Source organism: Malaclemys terrapin, chromosome 21 (assembly GCF_027887155.1).
Source record: "Malaclemys terrapin pileata isolate rMalTer1 chromosome 21, rMalTer1.hap1, whole genome shotgun sequence".
Classification (NCBI taxonomy): Eukaryota; Metazoa; Chordata; order Testudines; family Emydidae; genus Malaclemys; species Malaclemys terrapin.
Window position 1 is genome coordinate 19,310,708 of NC_071525.1, and position 19,465 is coordinate 19,330,172.

The 19,465-nt window shown below is 49.4% G+C and overlaps 2 protein-coding genes across 2 annotated transcripts; both read right to left on the reverse strand.

The window, feature by feature from the left end:
• Window positions 1-446: 446 nt before the first annotated feature.
• On the reverse strand, window positions 447-10,231 carry LOC128827540 (uncharacterized). Its single transcript, XM_054011487.1, has 5 exons — window positions 10,093-10,231; window positions 8,281-8,357; window positions 5,049-5,402; window positions 3,760-4,107; window positions 447-3,381 (listed from the first exon to the last, which is right to left on the reverse strand). The coding sequence occupies exons 2-5, from the start codon at window positions 8,348-8,350 to the stop codon at window positions 3,188-3,190; spliced, it is 966 nt and encodes a 321-aa protein (XP_053867462.1). The 5' UTR covers window positions 8,351-8,357; window positions 10,093-10,231; the 3' UTR covers window positions 447-3,187.
• A 4,284-nt stretch (window positions 10,232-14,515) lies between these two features.
• LOC128827542 (phospholipase A2 inhibitor gamma subunit B-like) lies at window positions 14,516-18,677 on the reverse strand. Its single transcript, XM_054011489.1, has 5 exons — window positions 18,571-18,677; window positions 18,013-18,129; window positions 17,342-17,494; window positions 16,616-16,756; window positions 14,516-14,870 (listed from the first exon to the last, which is right to left on the reverse strand). The coding sequence occupies exons 1-5, from the start codon at window positions 18,617-18,619 to the stop codon at window positions 14,656-14,658; spliced, it is 675 nt and encodes a 224-aa protein (XP_053867464.1). The 5' UTR covers window positions 18,620-18,677; the 3' UTR covers window positions 14,516-14,655.
• Between the last annotated feature and the right edge of the window lie 788 nt (window positions 18,678-19,465).

The window sequence follows — 19,465 nt, forward strand, 5'->3', positions numbered from 1 at the left end:
CAATTTTGTTTTAGCACAATCTAAATAAAAAGGATGGCCAAAAAGCTATTCAAGTGATAATTGGAAAGAAAATATTACAATAGATTGGCCAACATGGATTTCCCATCAGCTCTGACACATCTGAAGGTGTATTTCCAATATATAAAAAAATGACTTTTTCCAATGGCAACGTATGTTCTTTTCTTATTAAGTTACTCAGTAACTAGAAATAAAGTCTTATTGTAATCTATTTATACCGTGCATTTGCTAGTTCTCCAGCACAAATGAAAACCAATTTAAGAATTGAACTTTTAGCCTCTGGAAACTGTTTGGTTCTATTATGGAATATAGGAATCCTGAGTATGTATCTACAGTGATGTTAGAGGGGTTTCGTTTCACCCCCTCCCCTGGTTCTTGTCATGCAGATAGAAAGCAGAAGTCCCAAGTGCAGGCAATAAGATGTTTATTGGGGTTAGTTCCAAGCAAACATATCCAGAGCTCTACACGCCGGCACAGTCTGTTCCCCAGCGTTCCCTTCCCAGCTCTGACACCGCACAGCGTTTACCCCGTGCCCCCCTTCCCAGCTCCGATGCCGCAGAGCCCAGCCCATGTCCCTGTTCCCCATTCCCACCACCTCCTTCTTAGCAGGCCCCAATATACCTGCAATGCACGTGCTTAGTCACACCCCTTACAACTTACGGTCATGCTCCATTCTGGGGGGTTGTATGTCTGGGGTCTTTGTCCTACCTCTCTTGTATCCCATGGGAGGGGTAAGGAGTGAGGTTGTTTTCTGGCCAAGGTCAGGCTTTTAGCATTTCTTATGTCTGCGCCCCCTGCATCCACCATGCCCCTCCTAACTGGTTGGTTGACCTTGGCTTGAGAAAGGACCAGGCAGCCTCCCAGTGAATGCTCATAGATTACTTTCCCATCATGCCCTGTAACACGTTAGCTCTATCCCAGGTCTCTTCCCATTATACTAACCAACCCAGCTGGCCAGGCAGAAGCAACACACGCTGTCCTTGTTCACACACATTAGTAAGGATATAAAAGTATCAAAAAAATCAAACCCAAAATTCTCTCTCAGGCAGACATACCAGCTATATACAAACAAGTGACCCAACTGGGTCATTCTTAACTGTGCCTTAATGAAAATACAGTCTGACACGAGACGTCTTAAATGTTAAGAAAATTTGCCCTCTAAACAATGTATTTTTAGGGCATACTCAGACACTAAGAAGTTAGGAAAGTGACCACTTCTAAGGCTGTAATAACCAGGGAGGATTAAGAACCCTCCAGGAACCGTTAAAAAAATATATATATATATCCCAGAGGTCCATAGACTAACTGAAGGAAGAAACCATTTGTATTTGCTGATGGAGACGCCGAGGTACAGACAATAACACCCTCTGGTTTCCATCAGGAGCGACTGAAACGTCTCAGGGCAGCACCGACGGTGACACTGGAAATAAAACTGCCCGGCTTTGTGGGGGAGACTCCTGGAGCTCAGCTCTCACCAGGTCCCTTCTCTGGGCCAAGGCTGCCCAGGACCTGCCCTCCCCTGGCTCCCATCCCACCCGCGGGGACCGAGGAGCTATTTCCCCACAGGAAGGGCTTTGAGTGCCCGCTGGTGCCGGGGCTGCGAGCGCTGCTGCTGGCTGCGGGGGCTGGCAGGGGGGCTAATGGGCACCTAGACTCTCAGCCGCCCAGCCGGAGGGGGCATGTGGGGATCTCGTTATACCCGCTCTGCTCAGGGTGGGGACGGACAGAGCCACGCAGACAGCTCTCAGCCACACAGGACATAGCTGGGGAATTCACATTTCCCACAGCCCAGGGCGGGACAGGCGGGGGCGGGGACAGCCCTGTGCCAGCAGCAACTTCTCAGACCCCACCCAAGGCCTTCAGGGGAGCACGGAGCAGCAGTTCCTCTTCCTGTTTGCACTCCATTGTGATAGGAACCTGGGGTGTGGGAGGAGCAGGTGCCCTCCCTCTGTAAATAGTGCCTCTGCCAAGCGGGCATGTCAACATGGCTATTCTTAGCCTTGCAGAGCACGTCCAAGTCAATTGATCCGGGCACTAAGACCTGTGTAATTTCTCCCTTCCCTCTGGGCAGGGAAGATAAAACTGTTGCTTTCTCCTGTAGGCTGCAGCTCTTCAGCAGAGCGATTGTGGTCAAAGTGCCATGGCTGAGTGTCAAGTACCTTCCCGGCGTGTGTCTGCTGTGTGCACTGTCGGCAGAGGTGGATCCGGCTTCCTACGACAGGGTGATACAATTTCATGCATCACCCAGAATTCAGAAGGTCCAGAGACAGCTCCCCAAACCATCACAACCGTTGGCACCAACCGTCCCCCAGAACACCAGGGGAGCGGGGAAAGAACTGTGACTCCCTGGCCAGTGGGACTCCTAGTAAATCGTAGGCACCTGGTTTTGCTGGCAGAGGGACACAAAAATAGGACATGGGCCAAATTCTCTGGTGGCTTAAATTGGAGTTACATGAGTAGAGAGTTTGGCCCCATGTCTGCTCTGCCTCCTACAATGACACTTTTATCTTGTGCAAAATGGGCAAGGAACACTTTGAGAGAGCCGGCTGCAAAGCACGCGCCCTGTGACGGTGGAATTCCTTGGCTAACGTTCGCTGCAGGCGGGGGAAATCAAACTTGTCAGGGTCCCAGCTGGATATAAGGAAAACGTCTGTTTCTCCTCCCAGGTGTGACATACACTCCTCTCTGATCGTCTGCAGGGCGCTCTCCTCACAGTCGTTTTTTCTCCTTGCAGACACCTCATCCAAGTCCACTTTGGAACGGACAAAGTAAAACGTCTTCCCCAGCGTTCGAATCTCCTCCACAAATCTGGCGTTGGTGTTTGTGAAGCGCCCACAGGAGATGGCAATGACCAAGTCACACTCTCTGAAGTGATGCTGCTCAAGGAAAGTGTCTGAGGGACAATTCATTATCCCGATCCCTGGCAGGTCCCATAGCGTCACGTTGGGGTGTCCAGGATGTGAATAACCCTTGGGCTCCACCATCATTTCTCCCACCACCCCAGTCTCAGCAGCTCCTGTATTGTGTTCTTTCAGACCCCGGGTGGCATTGACAAAAGACAACTTTCCAGATCCCGTCTCTCCGACTACGGCAACTCTGAGACTTTCATTCTTGACTGCCTCACTGACCTCTTCAAGGTGGTAGCAGGAGTGTGTTTGGCTTTTCTGATTCATTGGCTGTCAACCGGTTTGAGAGGCTGGTCTCCGCCCTCCTGCTGTTTCCGTTGGGACCAAAACTGAAAACTCTTTAATTTGCGCAGCAGGAAACGACGGTGCTTGTTAATGATAATAAACGCTATAATTAATAACGGAACTGAAAACACGGCATAGTACACATCTAGTGATGGCCGGTCACTCACAAAGCCTGTAAAACACAAACAGAAAACAAAATAAAAACTCTCATGGATGCTATTGGCACATTCTCAGCCCTTCCCTTCCCACCCCTTGTGCAGTCTAACATCTGCTTCGTTTTTCCCCTGCCCCTGCACATTAAGCAGCACCTTTCGTTGAGGTATCTGCAAGGCCTTTTCCTTGTGTGGCTAAAGTGGGGGTCAGAAGCCAGCAATGCACGGATGTCTCATATTGACCCTAGGGGGAAGCAGGGACACCCTGGACCAGAGCTATCAAGGTAGAACCTGCCAAGGCTGGGAAAAGGTTAAGGCTACATCAAGGTAGATACCTCAAGCGCTTTTCTCAAGTGTAGGAAAACCCCTCGGGGCTTGTACTATACACTGTCCCGTACCTTCCACTGTAACTTGCATCCACACAGAAAACCGCCCCAGTTCCGGCTTGACATGGCAGATGTAGAATCCCTCATCCTGGCTGCGAACTCTCCGTAACGTCAGGGACGCATTTCCCTGCGGGAATCTCTCCGGGTGGAGCTGTGTTCTGTCCTTGTAAGCGACATCTTGTCTCTGCAACTTGTCCATCCCGTTATAATAACTGTGAACCAGGAGATCCGGCCCCTCGGCTTCTTCCTTCTTCCAGGTGATGTTCAACGGCTGGAGGTTTAATCCGCATTCAAAGGGGCAGCTCAGGGTGACGTCCTGCCCCCGCTGAGCTACGATAGGAGACTTCATTTCACTCTCCCCTTAATGAGAAACAAGGCTCAGAATTATTTACCCCAGCTCCAGAGGCAACTTTTTGTCACATTCCCCCTTTTACACATATAAACATGCCACACTCATAACATGCACACAACACGACAGACACCCAGCACACCCACCACACTTATATGACACACACACAACAACACACACAGACCTTCCAAGTTACCGAGAAGACTATATTACTTTGCAAAATTCACATCCACAGAAAGGCCTAGAACAGAGGTAGGCAACCTATGGCACGTGTGCCAAAGGCGGCACGCGAGCTGATTTTCAGTGGCACTCACACTGCCCGGGTCCTGGCCCCTGGTCCAGGGGGCTCTGCATTTTAATTGAATTTTAAATGAAGCTTCTTAACCATTTTAAAAACCTTATTTACTTTACATACAAAAATGTTTAGTTCTATATTATAGACTTATAGAAAGAGACCGTCTAAAAACATTAAAACGTATCACTGGCATGAGAAACCTGAAATTAGAGTGAATAAATGAAGACCTGGCACAGCACTTCTGAAAGGTTGCCGACCCCTGGCCTAGACCATCACCAGCCCTCCACTTGGGCTGTCAGTGGGATTTGAACCCATGACCCTTAGAACTAAAGGTACGTGCATCTATCATATGAGCTGAAAGAACACCTCCAACAGCTATTAACACTCTTAGGCTATTATCTCTTTAGGTGATACTGCCACTACCAGGGGACAAAGGCAAGCACTGTGCTTGTGTGGGCTAAACCTATGTGTAAAAACATAACACTACAGGGTGGCTGAAAGTCAAGGCAAAGCGCTGCTGGCGCAGACGTGGCCTGTGTCTGCACTGGGGGATTGTGGCGCTTTAGCCAGACCTGGCTCTGCTGGGCGATCACATCATACACAGTGAGTGACTGTGTCTCAGACGCTCGGACAGGGACACAGGCAGAGGAAACCTACTTAGCACGGCCAGTGAAATCTTCTGGGTCAAGGTTCCCAGCTCAGAGGTGACGTAGCAGAGGTAGGAGCCCTCGTCCTGGAAGCGCACAGCCCTGAGTCGCAGGGACGCATTCCCTTTGTGGATTCCCTCTAGGTACAGCTGTGTCCGGTCCCGGTAAACCTTGTCCTGTCCCTGCCACAGGTCCCTCTGCCCATAGTAGCTGTGAACCAGGAGAGCTGCTCCCTCGGCTCTTTGCATCTTCCAGGTGATGTTCAGTCGCTGGAGTTTTACCCCCGGTATGTGGTGGAAGGTGCAGTCCAGAGTGATGTCCTGTCCATAGTGAGCTGTGATGGATGGCTGTGCTCCAGCGACTCCTTAAAGGGAAGCAGAGGTTGGTGGGGGAGCGTTTCAGCTGGGGAATCAGACCCCTAGTTCACAAGTGTAGAAATAGCTTATGCTCTAGGGGTTGTACTGATATAACTGTATCAGTGGAAAAGCACATATGTAGCTAACATATGGGGCAGCGCTGGGGGATGGGATTTGCAGGGGGTAAAGCCACCCCAACATTTGCCTTGTAGCCACCCCTCCTAGAGCTGGGCACCCTGCCAGCAGCTACCAGCCGCTCTCTGGCCTCCCATCTCCCGCTGCAGCAGAGTCTCCCCTTCTTTGGGAAGGAGTTCGGTGGCTGGCGCGGCACTGGGTGAACTCGCCCGATGCCAGAGGGGGCCGTGCCCACGTGGGTCTCTGCTGAGCTGAGCCGGGGGCAGGGCACCTGTCTGGGCTGGTGCCCCTGGCTCAGGAGTGGGGGCTGCAGCTGCTGCTGTTCTGAACAATCATTCAGGCTCCTGGGTGCTGGGCTTAAAGAGACAGCGCGCTGACACACCCACTCAGGCACACTCACGGGCTCTCTCACACACTGCCCCCCCCTCCACACACACACACTCATACACACACTTGTATTATTAATGTTGTTGCTGTTGTTATGTCTTGGTACTCCCTGTCGAAATGTGCAATGCGCGTATACGCGCTGCAATTTTATTCTTTCAAAGTTTAAGGGTTACTCTACTGTTATTTGAGATTTTTGGCGGGTCTGTGCATTTCATAATTTTATTTCTCTCCTATGCTTGTATTTAATTCTTTCAGTAGTGAGTTCTAAAATACCTGACCTGTCCTGGTTGGAGTAATTACCATTATTACCATTATTACCGTACTGTGCTTTGTCAGTCATTATTTTAAGTGGTACAATCAAATAATAGTATCCTTCTAGTATGTAAAATTAGCTCGTACTCACCTTAGCAGTGCCAGTTTAAAAAAAATAATAATAACCAAAACAGGGAGGGATAGCTCAGTGGTTTGAGCATTGGCCTGCTAAACCCAGCATTGTGAGTTCAATTCTTGAGGGGGCCATTTAGGGATCTGGGGCAAAAATCTGTCTGGGGATTGGTCCTGCTTTGAGCAGCAGTTGGACTAGATGACCTCCTGAGGTTCCTTCCAATCCTGATATTCTATGATAATTTTAGACACTGCGCAGATGAAGGTCACTTATTTTCAAATTGTATTTTTAAATATATCTGTAAAATAACTTAAAATTTGTACAAAAATAAACGTGGTTCCAAGCTGATAGTAAGAGTAATATTGGAGTCAAATGTTAGTGAGTCACGTATGACTGCCTAGGAAGGAGTATTGCAGAAAGGAATCTGGGGGTCACAGTGGATCACAAGCTAAATATAAATCCACAGTGTAATTCTGTTGCAAAAAAAGCGAACATCATTCTGGGATGTATTAGCAGGAGTGTTGTAAGCACGACACGAGAAATAATTCTTCCGCTCTACTCCGTGCTTAGACTTCTGGAGTCTTGTGGTTAGGTGTAAGCTGGAGTCTTGTGTCCAGTTCTGGGCAACACATTTCAGGAAAGATGTGGCCAAACTGGAGAAAGTCCAGAGAAGAGCAACAGAAATGAGTAAAGGTCTAGAAACATGACCGATGAGGGAAGATTGAAAGAACTGACTTTGTTTAGTCTGGAGAAGAGAAGACTGAGAGGGGATGTGATAACAGTTTTCAAGTCCATAAAGAGTTGTTACAAGGAGGAGGGAGAAAAATTGGGAGAAAAATTGTTCATGTTAACCTCTGAGGTTAGGACAAGAAGCAATGGGTTTAAATTGCAGCACGGGCGGTTTAGGTTAAAAATTTTCCTAACTGTCAGGGTGGTTAAGCACTGGAATAAATTGCGTAGGGTGGGTGTGGAATCTCCATCATTGGGGATTTTTAAGAGCAGGTTGGACAAACACCTGTCTGGGAAGGTCTAGATAATACTTAGTCCTTCCATGAGTGCAGGGGACTGGACTACATGACCTCGTGAGGTCCCTTCCAGTTCTACGATTCTCTGATTGTAAATGGTAAACATAAATGTCAAAATAATTAGGAAAAAACCCTTAATCATAATGACAGGTTTCAGAGTAACAGCCGTGTTAGTCTGTATCCGCAAAAAGAAGAACAGGAGTCCTTGTGGCACCTTAGAGACGAACAAATTTATTAGAGCATAAGCTTTCGTGGACTACAGCCCACTTCTTCGGATGCATATGCATAGTCCACGAAAGCTTCTGCTCTAATAAATGTGTTAGTCTCTAAGGTGCCACAAGTCCTCCTGTTCTTCTTAATCATAATGTTAAAATTAAGTAACTACATTTTTAGTGGAGTGAAAAACAATTGGCTAAAATAGAGGAGATAATGGCAGGAACACAGAGTGTGTCTGCGAGAGAAAGTGGGCTGATTTTAAGTAGATTTTATTTATTGGTTTTCATCTCTACGAAAGACGGTGTACAAAGTATCAAGCGTGTGTTTCTGAGATCTGCGCTAACGCTCCAGAACTGCTACCACCAGGCTTGGGGTGGGGAACACCTTGCTGAGTTATCTCTTGATTGTTCTACGCTTACATATATACGTAAAACGTGGCTTTCATTGGTGTGTTTCGTTTTCTTTCTTTCTATAGAAATTAGACACAGGGCTCCTGTCAGCTGATTCCCAAGTTATTATCTGAAAAAAACTAGAGTTTTCAGGTGCCTATATAGCCCCTTGGAATCACGATTAAAGTTGCCCCCACCCCCAAAATCTGAAACGGCGCCACTGGGACAGACTGGAACCAGCTAAAAAAAAGGGGGGGGGCACATGGGGCAAACCCAGGAGGGAAATGGACAATTAAAGTGACACCAGATCACTCAATAGAAGCAGGAGAGTGAAGCAGGTGGCACGTACCATAGAGAGTCCACAGAGCCGTCAAAAGCAGCGACCAGCCAGGGCTCGTTCCCACCCTGACTCTGACCATTTCAAATCTGCAAGAGAAGGAGAGAAAATGCTCCGATTAGCTGCATTCCAGGCACCAGCCCCTGGGAACAACATTCACACGGGCCCTGCAGCCCCGGGTTCCCTGCAGCCCCACTCACCCCAGCGCAAACCGGGAGTCACTCCACTGAAGGCCGCTTAACTGGGCCTGATTCTCAATCACATCCTGGCTCCTTTGCCGAGGTCTTGCAGTCAGCCAGAGGTTTGTAAAGGGGATTTAGTGTGGATGAGAATCAGGATGAACAGTTTTAAGCTGGGGTAAGTAGCATTTGCATGCAAAAGGGGCCAGATCCCAGCTAGGGTCAATGGGCCGTAGCTTCATTGGAGTCAAAAGGGGCCAGATCCCAGCCAGGGTCAATGGGCCGTAGCTCCAGTGGAATTAATGTGATTATGCCAATTTCCACCTAACCCTTAACGGGGGTCTATAGAAATTACACTCACAGCTCTAGAATCAAATAGAAACTCAGAGCCTGGTTTTCATTTACACTAAGGCCCCTTTAAAACTCTCTGGCAGTGTAACGGGGCTTTAACATCGGTGAAAAAAACACGTGTTTCCACTTTAAGCCCCTTGTTCACTGCCACAGCAGTGCAATAGGTCTTCAGTGTGAATGAAATCACACCCCCACATCATTTCCGCAGGTTTTTTTTAACCACCCTATAAAAGTTCAGAGAGGGAAAATAATTCTCTATTATAGTCTATGCGATGCTTTAAACAAAACCCGTTTGGGTTGCGCATTGCACTCTATTCAGCGCTGATAAGGCCTCGGCTGGAGTACTGAGTCCAGTTCTGGATACCACACCTGGGGAAAGGGGTGGACAAATTGGAGGAAGTCCAGAGGAGGGGAGCAAACATGATGAAAGGTCTAGAAAACATGATGTATGAAGAAAGATTGAAAAAAAAACAGGTTTGTTTAGTCTGGAGAAGAGAAGACTAAGGGGCGGGCGGACCTGATATCAGGTTTCAAGTAAATCAAAGGTTGTTATAAATAGCAGGGTGATAAATTGCTCTCCTTAATCACCAAGGACAGGACAAGAAGCAATGGGCTTAAATTGCAGCAAGGGAGATTTTGGTTAGACATCAGGAAAAACTTCCTGTTTGGGTGGTTAGGCACTGAAACAAATTTCCTAGGGAGGTTGCAGCATCTCCGTCACTGGAGATTTTTAAGAGCACATTGGACAAATCCCTATCAGAGATGGTCTAGATAATACTTCATCCTGCCTCAGTACAGGGGATGGACGAGACGACCTAGCGAGGTCCCTTCCAGCCCTGTGATTCTATGATTGCCGGTCATATAGGGTGACCAGACAGCAAATGTGAAAAATCAGGACGGGGGGTGGGGGGAGACGTAATAGGAGCCTATATAAGAAAAAGACCCAATAAATTGGGACTGTCCCTATAAAATCGGGACGTCTGGTCATGCTACGGTCATATGACTCAGCAGTCATTTTATTTCAGAGTAGCAGCCGTGTTAGTCTGTATCTGCAAAAAGAACAGGAGTCCTTGTGGCACCTTAGAGATTAACACATTTATTTGCGCATAAGCTTCCGTGGGCATCCGATGAAGTGGGCTGTAGCCCACGAAAGCTGATGCTCAAATAAATGTGTTAGTCATTTTATTGTTCATTTTGCAGCTGCCCTTTGAAATGTCTCTTGTAGTTACAGGCAAAAGGCAGCGGCATCAGGAGCAGCAGCAAATGAGAGCCAGACGAGAGAGGAGTCTCTTACCTTCCACCCCAAGTGCACCAGATCCTCCGACCTCCTCGATGAACTCAGAGGAGCAGAATAATCCCCGCGTGTTCCTCCATCTTCCTCCCTTCCTGTGTCTCTCGGCCTCGCTGAGCTCTGAGGAACATGGAAAGTGAAAGTAAATTAGGCAACTATCTAGAGCCCGGAGCAAAGTTCAGCTCGCTCAGGGCTTTCAGGGGAGTGGAGGATCAGGCCCGCACACCCGGAGTTTGTCGCCTGTCACCAAACTCACCATCCTCCTGACCAGCGATAGCCCCCCAGTGTGTGGTGTATTAAAACTGCTCCCCGTAGGAATGTGCTATCTGTAGCAGTTATTGATGTGTATAGATTGTAAGAACCTGCTGTTGTAAAAAACTGCTACTTGATGTAGCAACCTAAACCTCCCTTGCTGCAATTTAAGCCCATTGCTTCTTGTCCTATCCTCGGCGGTTAAGAAGAACAATGCTTCTCCCTCTTCCTTGTAACAAGCTTTTATGTACTTGAAAACGGTTATCATGTTTCAATAGTCCCTCAAAGGTCATGTTTTCTAGACCTTTCATCTTTTTTTCCCCCCTCTTCTCTGGATTTTCTCCAATTTGTCCACATCTTTCCTGAAATGTGACATCCAGAACTGGACACAATACTCCAGTTCAGGCCTAATCAGTGCGGAGTAGAGCAGAAGAATTACTTCTTGCATCTTGCTTATAACACTCCTGCTAATACAGCACAGAATGATGTTCAGTTTTTTTACAGCAGCACTGTTCACTCATATTCAGCTTGTGATCCACTATGACCCCCAGTTCCCTTTCCGCAGTTCTCCTTCCTAGGTAGTCATTTCCCAGTTTGTATGTGTGCAACTGATTGTTCCTTCCTAAGGCCTGGTCCACACTAACCCCCCACTTCGAACTAAGATACGCAACTTCAGCTACGTGAATAACGTAGCTGAAGTCGAAGTACCTTAGTTCGAACTTACCATGGGTCCACACGCGGCAGGCAGGCTCCCCCGTCGACTCCGCGTACTCCTCTCGCGGAGCAGGAGTACCAGCGTCGACGGTGAGCACTTCCGGGATCGATCCCAGAAGATTGATTGCTTACCGCCGGACCCGGAGGTAAGTATAGACGTACCCTAAGTCAAATACTTTGCATTTGTCCTTATTGAATGTCATCCTGTTTACTTCAGACCATTTCTCCAGTTTGTCCAGATCATTTTGAATTTTCATCCTATCCTCCCAAGCACTTGGAAACCCCTCCCTGCTTGGTATCGTCCACAAACTTTATAAGTGTATACTCTCTAAGCCATTATCTAAATCATTGATTAAGATTTTGAATAGAAACATATCCAGAACTGATCCCTGCAGAACCCCACTCGTTATGTCCTTCCAGCTTGACTGTGAATCAGTGATAACTATTCTCTGGGAATGATTTTCCAACCAGTATTTCATCCACCTTATAGTAGCTCCATGTAGGTTGTATTTCACTGGTTTGTTTATGAGAAGGTCATGGGAGACAGTATCAAAAACTTTACTAACGGCAACATGGACCATGTCGACCACTTCCCCACATCCACAAGGCTTGTTACCCTGTCCAAGAAAGCTACCAGGTTGGTTTGACACAATTTGTTCTTGACAAATCCATGCTGGCTGTTACTTATCACCCTATTATCTTCTAGATGTTTGCAAATTGATTGCTTAATTATTTGCTCAATTATCTTTCCAGGTACACACATTAAGCTGACTGGTCTGTAATTCCCCAGGTTGTCCTTATTTCCTTTTTTATAGATGCGCACTATATTTGCCCTTTTCCAGTCTTCTGGAATCTCTCCCATCTTCCATGACTTTGCAAAGATAATTGCTAATGGCTCAGATATCTCCTGTCAGCTCCTTGAGTGTTCTAGGACACATTTCATCAGGCCTTGGTGACTTGAAGACATCTAACTTGTCTAAGTAATTTTTAACTGCAGTATGTGGGACACTCTAGGCGAGGTCTCTATGGTCAGGATGGGGGGTCACTGCAGTGAGGGGTACTCTAGTCAGGGTCTCTATGGTTAAGGGAGGGGAAGGGCACTGGATAGGGTTGCCAGGTTGTCTCTATCTCACAAAACTGGGTGACTGGATGAGAAAATGGCAGGTGAACAGCTTCCATATGAGGAGAGATTAAAACGATTGAGACTGTTCATCTTGGAAGAGAGATGACTGGGGGAATACAATAGAGGTCTATAAAACCCTGAAAGGCACAGAAGAAGTAAATAAGGAAGTGTTATTTACCCCTACACATAACACAAGAACCAGTCATCACCTGATGAAATTAAAAGGCAGCAGGTTTAAAACAAACAAAAGGAAGTATTTCTTCACACAACGCACAGTCAACCTGTGGAACTCCTTGCCAGGGGATGTTGTGAAGGCCAAAAGTATAACTGGTTCAAAAAAGGAATTGGATAAGTTCCTGGAGGATAGGTCCATCAATGGCTATTAGCCAAGATGTTCAGGGATGCAACTCCAGGGTCTGGATGTCCCCAGCCTCTGGCCACCAGAAGCTGGGACAGGACGACAGGGGATGGATCACTCGATAATTGCCCTATTCTGTCCATTCCCTCCAGGGCACCTGGCATTGGCCACTGTCGGAAGACAGGATACTGGGCTAGATGGACCATTGGTCTGATCCAGTTTACTACAGTAGAAGAGATTGGAGACCCAGGCCCAATGAATGGCTATCTAATCTAATCTTATCTATCTATCTATCCATCCCAAAACAGACCCCTCTATCTCTCCATTACATATACACCCTACAATCTATCATTTTTTCTCTCTCTCTCTCTCCCCACCCCCGCCAGAGACACCCATCTGATTCATTGACTCCAATGGAGCTACGGCCCATTGACCCCTGCTGGGATCTGGCCCCATTGACGCCAATGGAGCTACGGCCCATTGACCCCAGCTGGGATCTGTTTATATTTTACATACCTGCCCCCCTTCTGGGTAATCCCAGAGCAGAGCAAGTGAGTGGAAGACACTAGTCCAGTCCCAGCTCTGATGGGAAGCCAGGCCCAGCTGCTCCATGGGATGGTGCATGATGCCCCCTAATGGTCACTGACCAATATTCTGGGCCATGGGGGAGGGCTCTTTCCTACCTCCTCAATCAGAGATTGATGGGCTCAGAAACAGGCAGTGTGTGTCCCTTTTACACCCATCTCTCTAATGAGGCTGTGGATCATCTCATTGTCTGTCCGAATGGCCAATCATGTCTGAATCCTGGCTCTGGCGGTTTCCAATGGCAGGGAGTTCCGCAGGTTAATGCCATCTCAACAGAAAAAAACTTATCATTTATCCTCTTTAAATCTAAGGTTTTAAAGGGGCAGCTCCACAGAGTTAAGGGGTCATCCACATTATCCATGGTGGGTGGGTCTCTGTTGATCCTAGAGGGCTCTCTCGCTTTCCCCCCACCCTCTCAGTGGGATGGTTTACTGTAGCACCGATGTAACCCAGATCCATACCAGTGTGTGTCTGTCACTCCCTCTAGTGGCTGGATCCTGTAAAGTGGTTTAGGGAGGTGTGTTGCCACACACACAGCTACAGATGTGTCTCCTTTAATTCCAATGTTAAACTCTCCTGCATTTGTCCCCTCCGAAGTCCAAGGTTCAATCCTGGTGCCTGGTATCTTTCCAACACCTGCTCTGTGCAGGAAGCAGAGCTGCCGTGGCATGTGGTGGTGGGGGGAGCTGCTTTAACCCTTTAGGATCTCCACCCCTGGTTGGTGGATCTTGCTACAAAAAATATTTACGTTAAAAAAAATCGGGTTTTTCAGCTGAATATTTTTCAGTTTTATGACAAAAAATTGGAATATTCTAAGAAATACCCCCCCCCATAAACAAACCCCATTTTCCAACAGACTCTAGGGCCTGTAGGAGTGTGGGTGTGGTATGGGCGATGGCTGTGTCCCTATAGTTAGTTAGTGTGTGTGTGTGTGTGTGTGCTCTTCTGATTCCACTGTTGGGAGTCATCCTAGATCTAAACAGCTACAGAACTGGGTTTCTGATACCCCCACGACCCCCGCTAGAATTAAACTTGGGGAAATCAGCCCAATTATCACAAACACACACACGTAATCCCAGACACAAACCCGCACACGCACACACTCATTATCTCACACACAGACACATGATCCAAAACTCACGGTTACACAGACAATCCAGGACTCAGAATTATACACACCACACACACGGTCCAAGACATGATTACACACACATAAGATTTGCTATCACACAGAGATGCACACACACAGTCCAACACTCATGATCACACACAGACACAGACAATCTGAGACTCGTGTTTGCATACACCCAGAGTCCAACACTAGCAATGACACACAGACAGACACACAGTATCTGAGATTCATGATTACAGACAGACACACACAACAATTTTCTCTTGTCTGTTTTATTCCGTTAATGCCACTAAAGGGGAAATGAATCTGAGCTGAGCGTGGGAGCCTTTAGCAGGGGTGCGCCCGCCTGCCACCTGCGGTGTGGTTATATAGGGCCACATGGCTGGGACGTGGGCATCGGGATCACGAGAGGACGTTCGCCAGCAGGACGGTAATGAGGGCTGGGAGGACGAGTCTGGCTGGTTCCGGAGCCATGCTGGTCGCACGGAAGGCTGGTCTGCATTCGGCCTTGCTGTAATCCATATTGAACTCTGCAAAGGCCCCTTCGAACTTTTGTATATTGGTGCAGTCAGATTCGGTGGCGCAGCCTTTCATGGTGGTGTGCACGGTTGTCCCACCTGTGGGGGACAAAACAGCGGGGTCAGTGTCTACGGACCTCTGGCCTCTTACGGCTCTGACCCTATACAACACCCTCCCCCTCCTCCTCTGCGCCATTCCCTGCTGCCCATCTAGACCCACTCCCAACAGTCTCCCCTCCTCTGCTCTGATATAGTCTCACTCTGTGGACCTCTGGGCAAGTCATGTAGGGCTTTGATCCCTAATGAACTTTGGAGCAGGCCTGTGTTAGTCCCACCATTCCCCTGGCAATGGTGTAGCTCACCGATGGTGGCAGTAGTGGGATCCTTAAGAAGCTCTCAGTCGAGGCGTCTGTACAGAACCTGGCATGTTGGGACTCCCAATTTCAGCCAGGTGGGGTCATGCAGCACCTTGCACAGCAGGGATCCCCATTTCAGACAAGGGGTCTGTGCAACATCCGGATCAAAAAGGTCCCGATCTCAGTTGGAGCATTATACCATTCTACCACCAGTAAGAATGAAATATCTCTGGGACCATCAGGTCAAACCAGTTGGTGGATTTCTGCAGCAGTCCCAGGGATGGTGTGTTTGTGCCATCACTTTTTCTGTATTACTTTTGATTTGTAGAACAGTCGGCTCTAGAGACACCACGGCAGTGTGGGGGCCCATTGTGCAGGGTGCTGTGCATAGGACAGTATCCCGTCTCCATCAGTGGCCAGCACTAGATTCTGCAGAGAAAGGGACCAAAACCGCGCAATAGGTGGGATAATCTCCTCCTACTCTAGGTCTCGTCCTGATTGCTAATAGCTAGAGATCACCTTAAGACCTGAAAGAGGAGGTTCAATATCCCTGCCAACATTTTTAAGATCATTTATTATGATCACTCTGATAAGCATACAATCCCTTTTTGAATCTTGCTCAACTCTTGACTACGGCAATTTCTTGTGGTGGGGAGTTCCACGGACTAACGGTGTATTGACTGGAAAATGTGTTTCCTTTTTCATAATGAACTTGTCCCTTTTCAATTTCAGTGAACATTCGCATATGTCCTATCCTGTGACAGCAGGCGTTCAGAAGTTCTCGATCTCCCCGCTCTTTTTTCCAGTGAAAAATGCAGATTTGACCACTGGGAAACATTTTGCGAATTCAAAGTTAAAGAATTGTTTCAGTTGGAAGAAACCCCATAAAAAAAAACTCTGGAAAAAAATAGAAACTTTTCACTCTTTTGGTTCAAAACAACTTGTCCTTCCAACATTTTTTTTTTAAAAGAACAACATTAACAACCCCTCAAAATCAAAACCAGATGTTTCGTTTGACCCCAAATGAAACTTGTTGAAAGTGCCAAAAAAAAATTAATTTTCGATTGGACCTGAAACAACTATTTTCTTCCTATTTTTTGATGTTGGCATAGAACTAAAGATCGATCTACCTAGCTATCTCCCTTATTTGTTCAGCTCTCTGCTTCTCTATCACAATCATAATTTCATATGTTCTATCACGTCGCCTCTCTTATGCCCAAGGAAAAATAACCCCAGTTGGTTCCCCTTCTTTCCACAGGCTTTTCCAGACCTTCCTTGTCACCTGTCTCCAAACCCTCATGAATTCTAAAATAAAACCCCAACGGGTGCGTAGGGGAAACAGAGGCACAGTGAGGAGAAATCACCAGGACAGAATCCAGGTGTGCTGAGGCTCTACCCAATTCTTCCCCGCCGCAGGGGATCGCCGGTGTGCGTGGCTCGTTCCTGGATGGGGAAACCTGAACAGAGAAACAGCCAAATGGCCATTACCGCTTTTCACGGTGCCGCTCATATGGATGCACTGGGTCTGGGCTCCTGTGCAGTCGATGATCTCTTCGCTGCAGTGATGGGTAAACACCGAGTAGCAGGCTGGGCAGTGCAGGCCGTTCAGGGTGGTGTTAGCCGGGGGCACTGGGAAGAAGCGGAGCAAACGCAGTCAGCTCGGGGGACGAGCCCCAGGAGGCGTCGGGGCAGGGAGAGCAGCTGGGGGCTGCACAGCTCAGCCCTGGGTGCCCCTGCAGGGGGAGCTGTAGCTCCGGGGACACCGGGGGCAGCAGGGGCAGGGGAGAGGTTTGCAGCAGGGAGCCCTGGACCCCGCCCTGGGTGGGGCCAGCTGGGTTCACACCTGGCAGGACCCTAAAGCCCCGCCCACTAAACTCCACCCAGCTAGGATCTGAGTGTTGTTCAATGGGGCGCCCCCTGCAGGGCAGGAGGACTACTCCCGGGGCTGATTGTTATTTCATGGGGCGCCCCCTGCAGGGTGGGAGGACTACTCCCAGGGCTGAGTGTTATTCAATGGGGTGCCCCCTGCAGGGTGGGAGGACTACTCCCGGGGCTGAGTGTTATTTCATGGGGCACCCCAATGGATTCTTGCATAATCCTTTTTCCATCCTCCCACAGAGACTCCTGCAGGGGTCAGGAGGAGGAGGAGAGGACGTGAGGAAGGGGAAGAGCTGGAGGGAGAAGGAGCAGGGAGACAGAGACGGAGCTGGTTACCGGTAACGGAGGCTGTTTTACAGGCCTGCCCCACACAGCAGGCGATGTTCGTGCTCATGGATATCCCGTTCCCAAAAGTCATGTAAAGAGGACTGAGGCCGCATTGGCTGGAGGACACGCAGGCCTTGATAAAGGTAGGACTCTTAATCTTGCCTGCATGGGAGGAAAAGGAGATGAGGCTTCATTCGCTCGTGTTGCTGTCTCCGCCTCCCCATCACAACTCTTCACATGCATGATCAAGATGGGGAAACTGAGGCACGGCGTACGGGAGGAATGATTCATCCAAGGTCAGTATAGAACCAGGAGTGCTGATACACACTGCTGCTTCCACCCCCTCAACCTAACCCTCTAGATCTCTCTCCCTTTCCCAGAACCAGGGATGGAACTCAGGAGTCCTGGCTCCCAGCCCCCACTACTCAAACTCACCAGACCCCACTCCCTTCCCAGAGCCAGGGATGGAACTCAGGAGTCCTGGCTCCCAGCCCCCACTACTCAAACTCACCAGACCCCACTCCCTTCCCAGAGCCAGGGATGGAACCCAGGAGTCCTGGCTCCCAGCCCCCTGCTCTAATCCACTAGACCTGCCCACCTCCTGGTCCTGGGAAGGGAATGAAGGATGGCTGACTCCAAATCAGACTGTTCAGGGCTGGTTCAGGGTCTCCGGCACCCACCTGCTACGGTTTCTGTTTTAATGATCCCACAGGAATCCATTCGCTCACTGCAGACTTGCTCACCGCCCGTACAGCTGTCACTTGTGCTGAAGCAAACCTCGCACGAAACACAGGTCCCTGTGGAAGGAAAGGCAACACGATTCATCTGTGCACAGCCCTCACTCCACTCTCTCCAGTCCCATTGACTCCAGTGGAGCTACGGCCCATTGACCCCAGCTGGGATCTGGACCTGAATTTCTTGGTTTTGTTCCAGTGTCGTCCCTCCCTCTATTGCAAAACCGAGTGAGGTAGCTGAGAAAGGGGGAGAAATCTTTCCCTCTCCTAGAGCTCGGTGGGAGCTGGAGGTCCCCCTCTCCCCAGAGAAGATCGGTGGGGAGAATTTCCCCCAGACGGGACAGGTGGCGAGCAGCCCCCCAGCCCAGGGGCAAGATCTCAGCACTGAGGCATATTTCACCCCGGGAAGGAGAGCTGCTTCCCTCCAGAGCAACTATTCCAGGGTGGGTCTTTTTGTATCAGCGCCGGGCAGGGGTTCCAAGACCCCCGAAATGCCATTCTCACCTGTGTCCAGCAGGGCCGAGAGGAGGCAGAAGAGGAGAGGTGTCTTCATGCTGCCAGGGATGGAGCCGGACTGTGCTGTGAGCCAGGGGTCTTTGATGCAGGAAACTTTCTGGCTGGAGGTTGGCAATTATCCACAGAGGCGAGGGCGATGTTGCAATTAGCGTCACCCAGCCCAAAATGGGAAGCAGGAAGGATTTTAATTGGAGGCCTTGGAATGTCAACATGGAGGCCCCCCAGGAATGTAAGGGCTGGATGCGGTGTTCATCACACGCCCGTGGGCGGCTCAGTGCACTGCCCTGGGTTTGATTCAGGACTTGGGTGCTGGCCCCATGGGCTGGGGTGACGCCCGGCACCTGCAGCGGGTTGGGGGGACAGGTGCTGGGTTTGTGGCAGTTGCTTTCTCGCCGGATTGGAGGGGCTGAGGACGGCCCTCCACTGGGAGGTGGTGCCGGTGGAGCGGGACGATGGGGGACCCTGGCACTGGGGAGAGTGTGGGGGCATGCAGAGAGTAGGGGTGCCAGGTTTGCCCAGGTTGGCCCCTTCTCTGGGGTAGCTGCAGGGCCGGCTCCAGGCACCATTCTTGGGGTGGCACAGTCCGGGCGGCATTTTTTTTTTTTGCTTGGGGCAGCAAAAATGGTAGAGCCGGCCCTGGATAGCTGTCCCCGGAAATCTGCGAGGCGTTCTGTGCACGCGACCAGGCGGCCGGTGTCACGGGGTCAGGATCATCCCAGGTGTCCTGGGTTTTTGTATCTCAGAGGTGGGAACCCTAGAGCCTCTGGCATTGGGGGGGGGGGGGGTTGGGGTACGGGGTAATGCGGGGCACACAGAGCCCCTGGCATGGGGAGGTGGGGGCACACAGAGCCCCTGGCCTAGGGGGCAGAAGGAATGGGAAAGC

Bases quoted from the DNA above. Each gene is read 5' to 3' on its own strand.
- LOC128827540 (XM_054011487.1), bottom strand. From the start codon at position 8,350: ATGGTCAGAGTCAGGGTGGGAACGAGCCCTGGCTGGTCGCTGCTTTTG. The intron at 5,403-8,280 runs GTACGTGCCACC...CTTCCCTTTAAG, and splicing joins GGCTCTGTGGACTCTCTATG to GAGTCGCTGGAGCACAGCCA. The intron at 4,108-5,048 runs GTAGGTTTCCTC...TTTCTCATTAAG, and splicing joins GATTTCACTGGCCGTGCTAA to GGGAGAGTGAAATGAAGTCT.
- LOC128827542 (XM_054011489.1), bottom strand. From the start codon at position 18,619: ATGAAGACACCTCTCCTCTTCTGCCTCCTCTCGGCCCTGCTGGACACA. The intron at 17,495-18,012 runs GTGGGTGCCGGA...CCTCCCATGCAG, and splicing joins TAAAACAGAAACCGTAGCAG to GCAAGATTAAGAGTCCTACC. The intron at 16,757-17,341 runs GTAACCAGCTCC...GCTTCTTCCCAG, and splicing joins TAAAACAGCCTCCGTTACCG to TGCCCCCGGCTAACACCACC.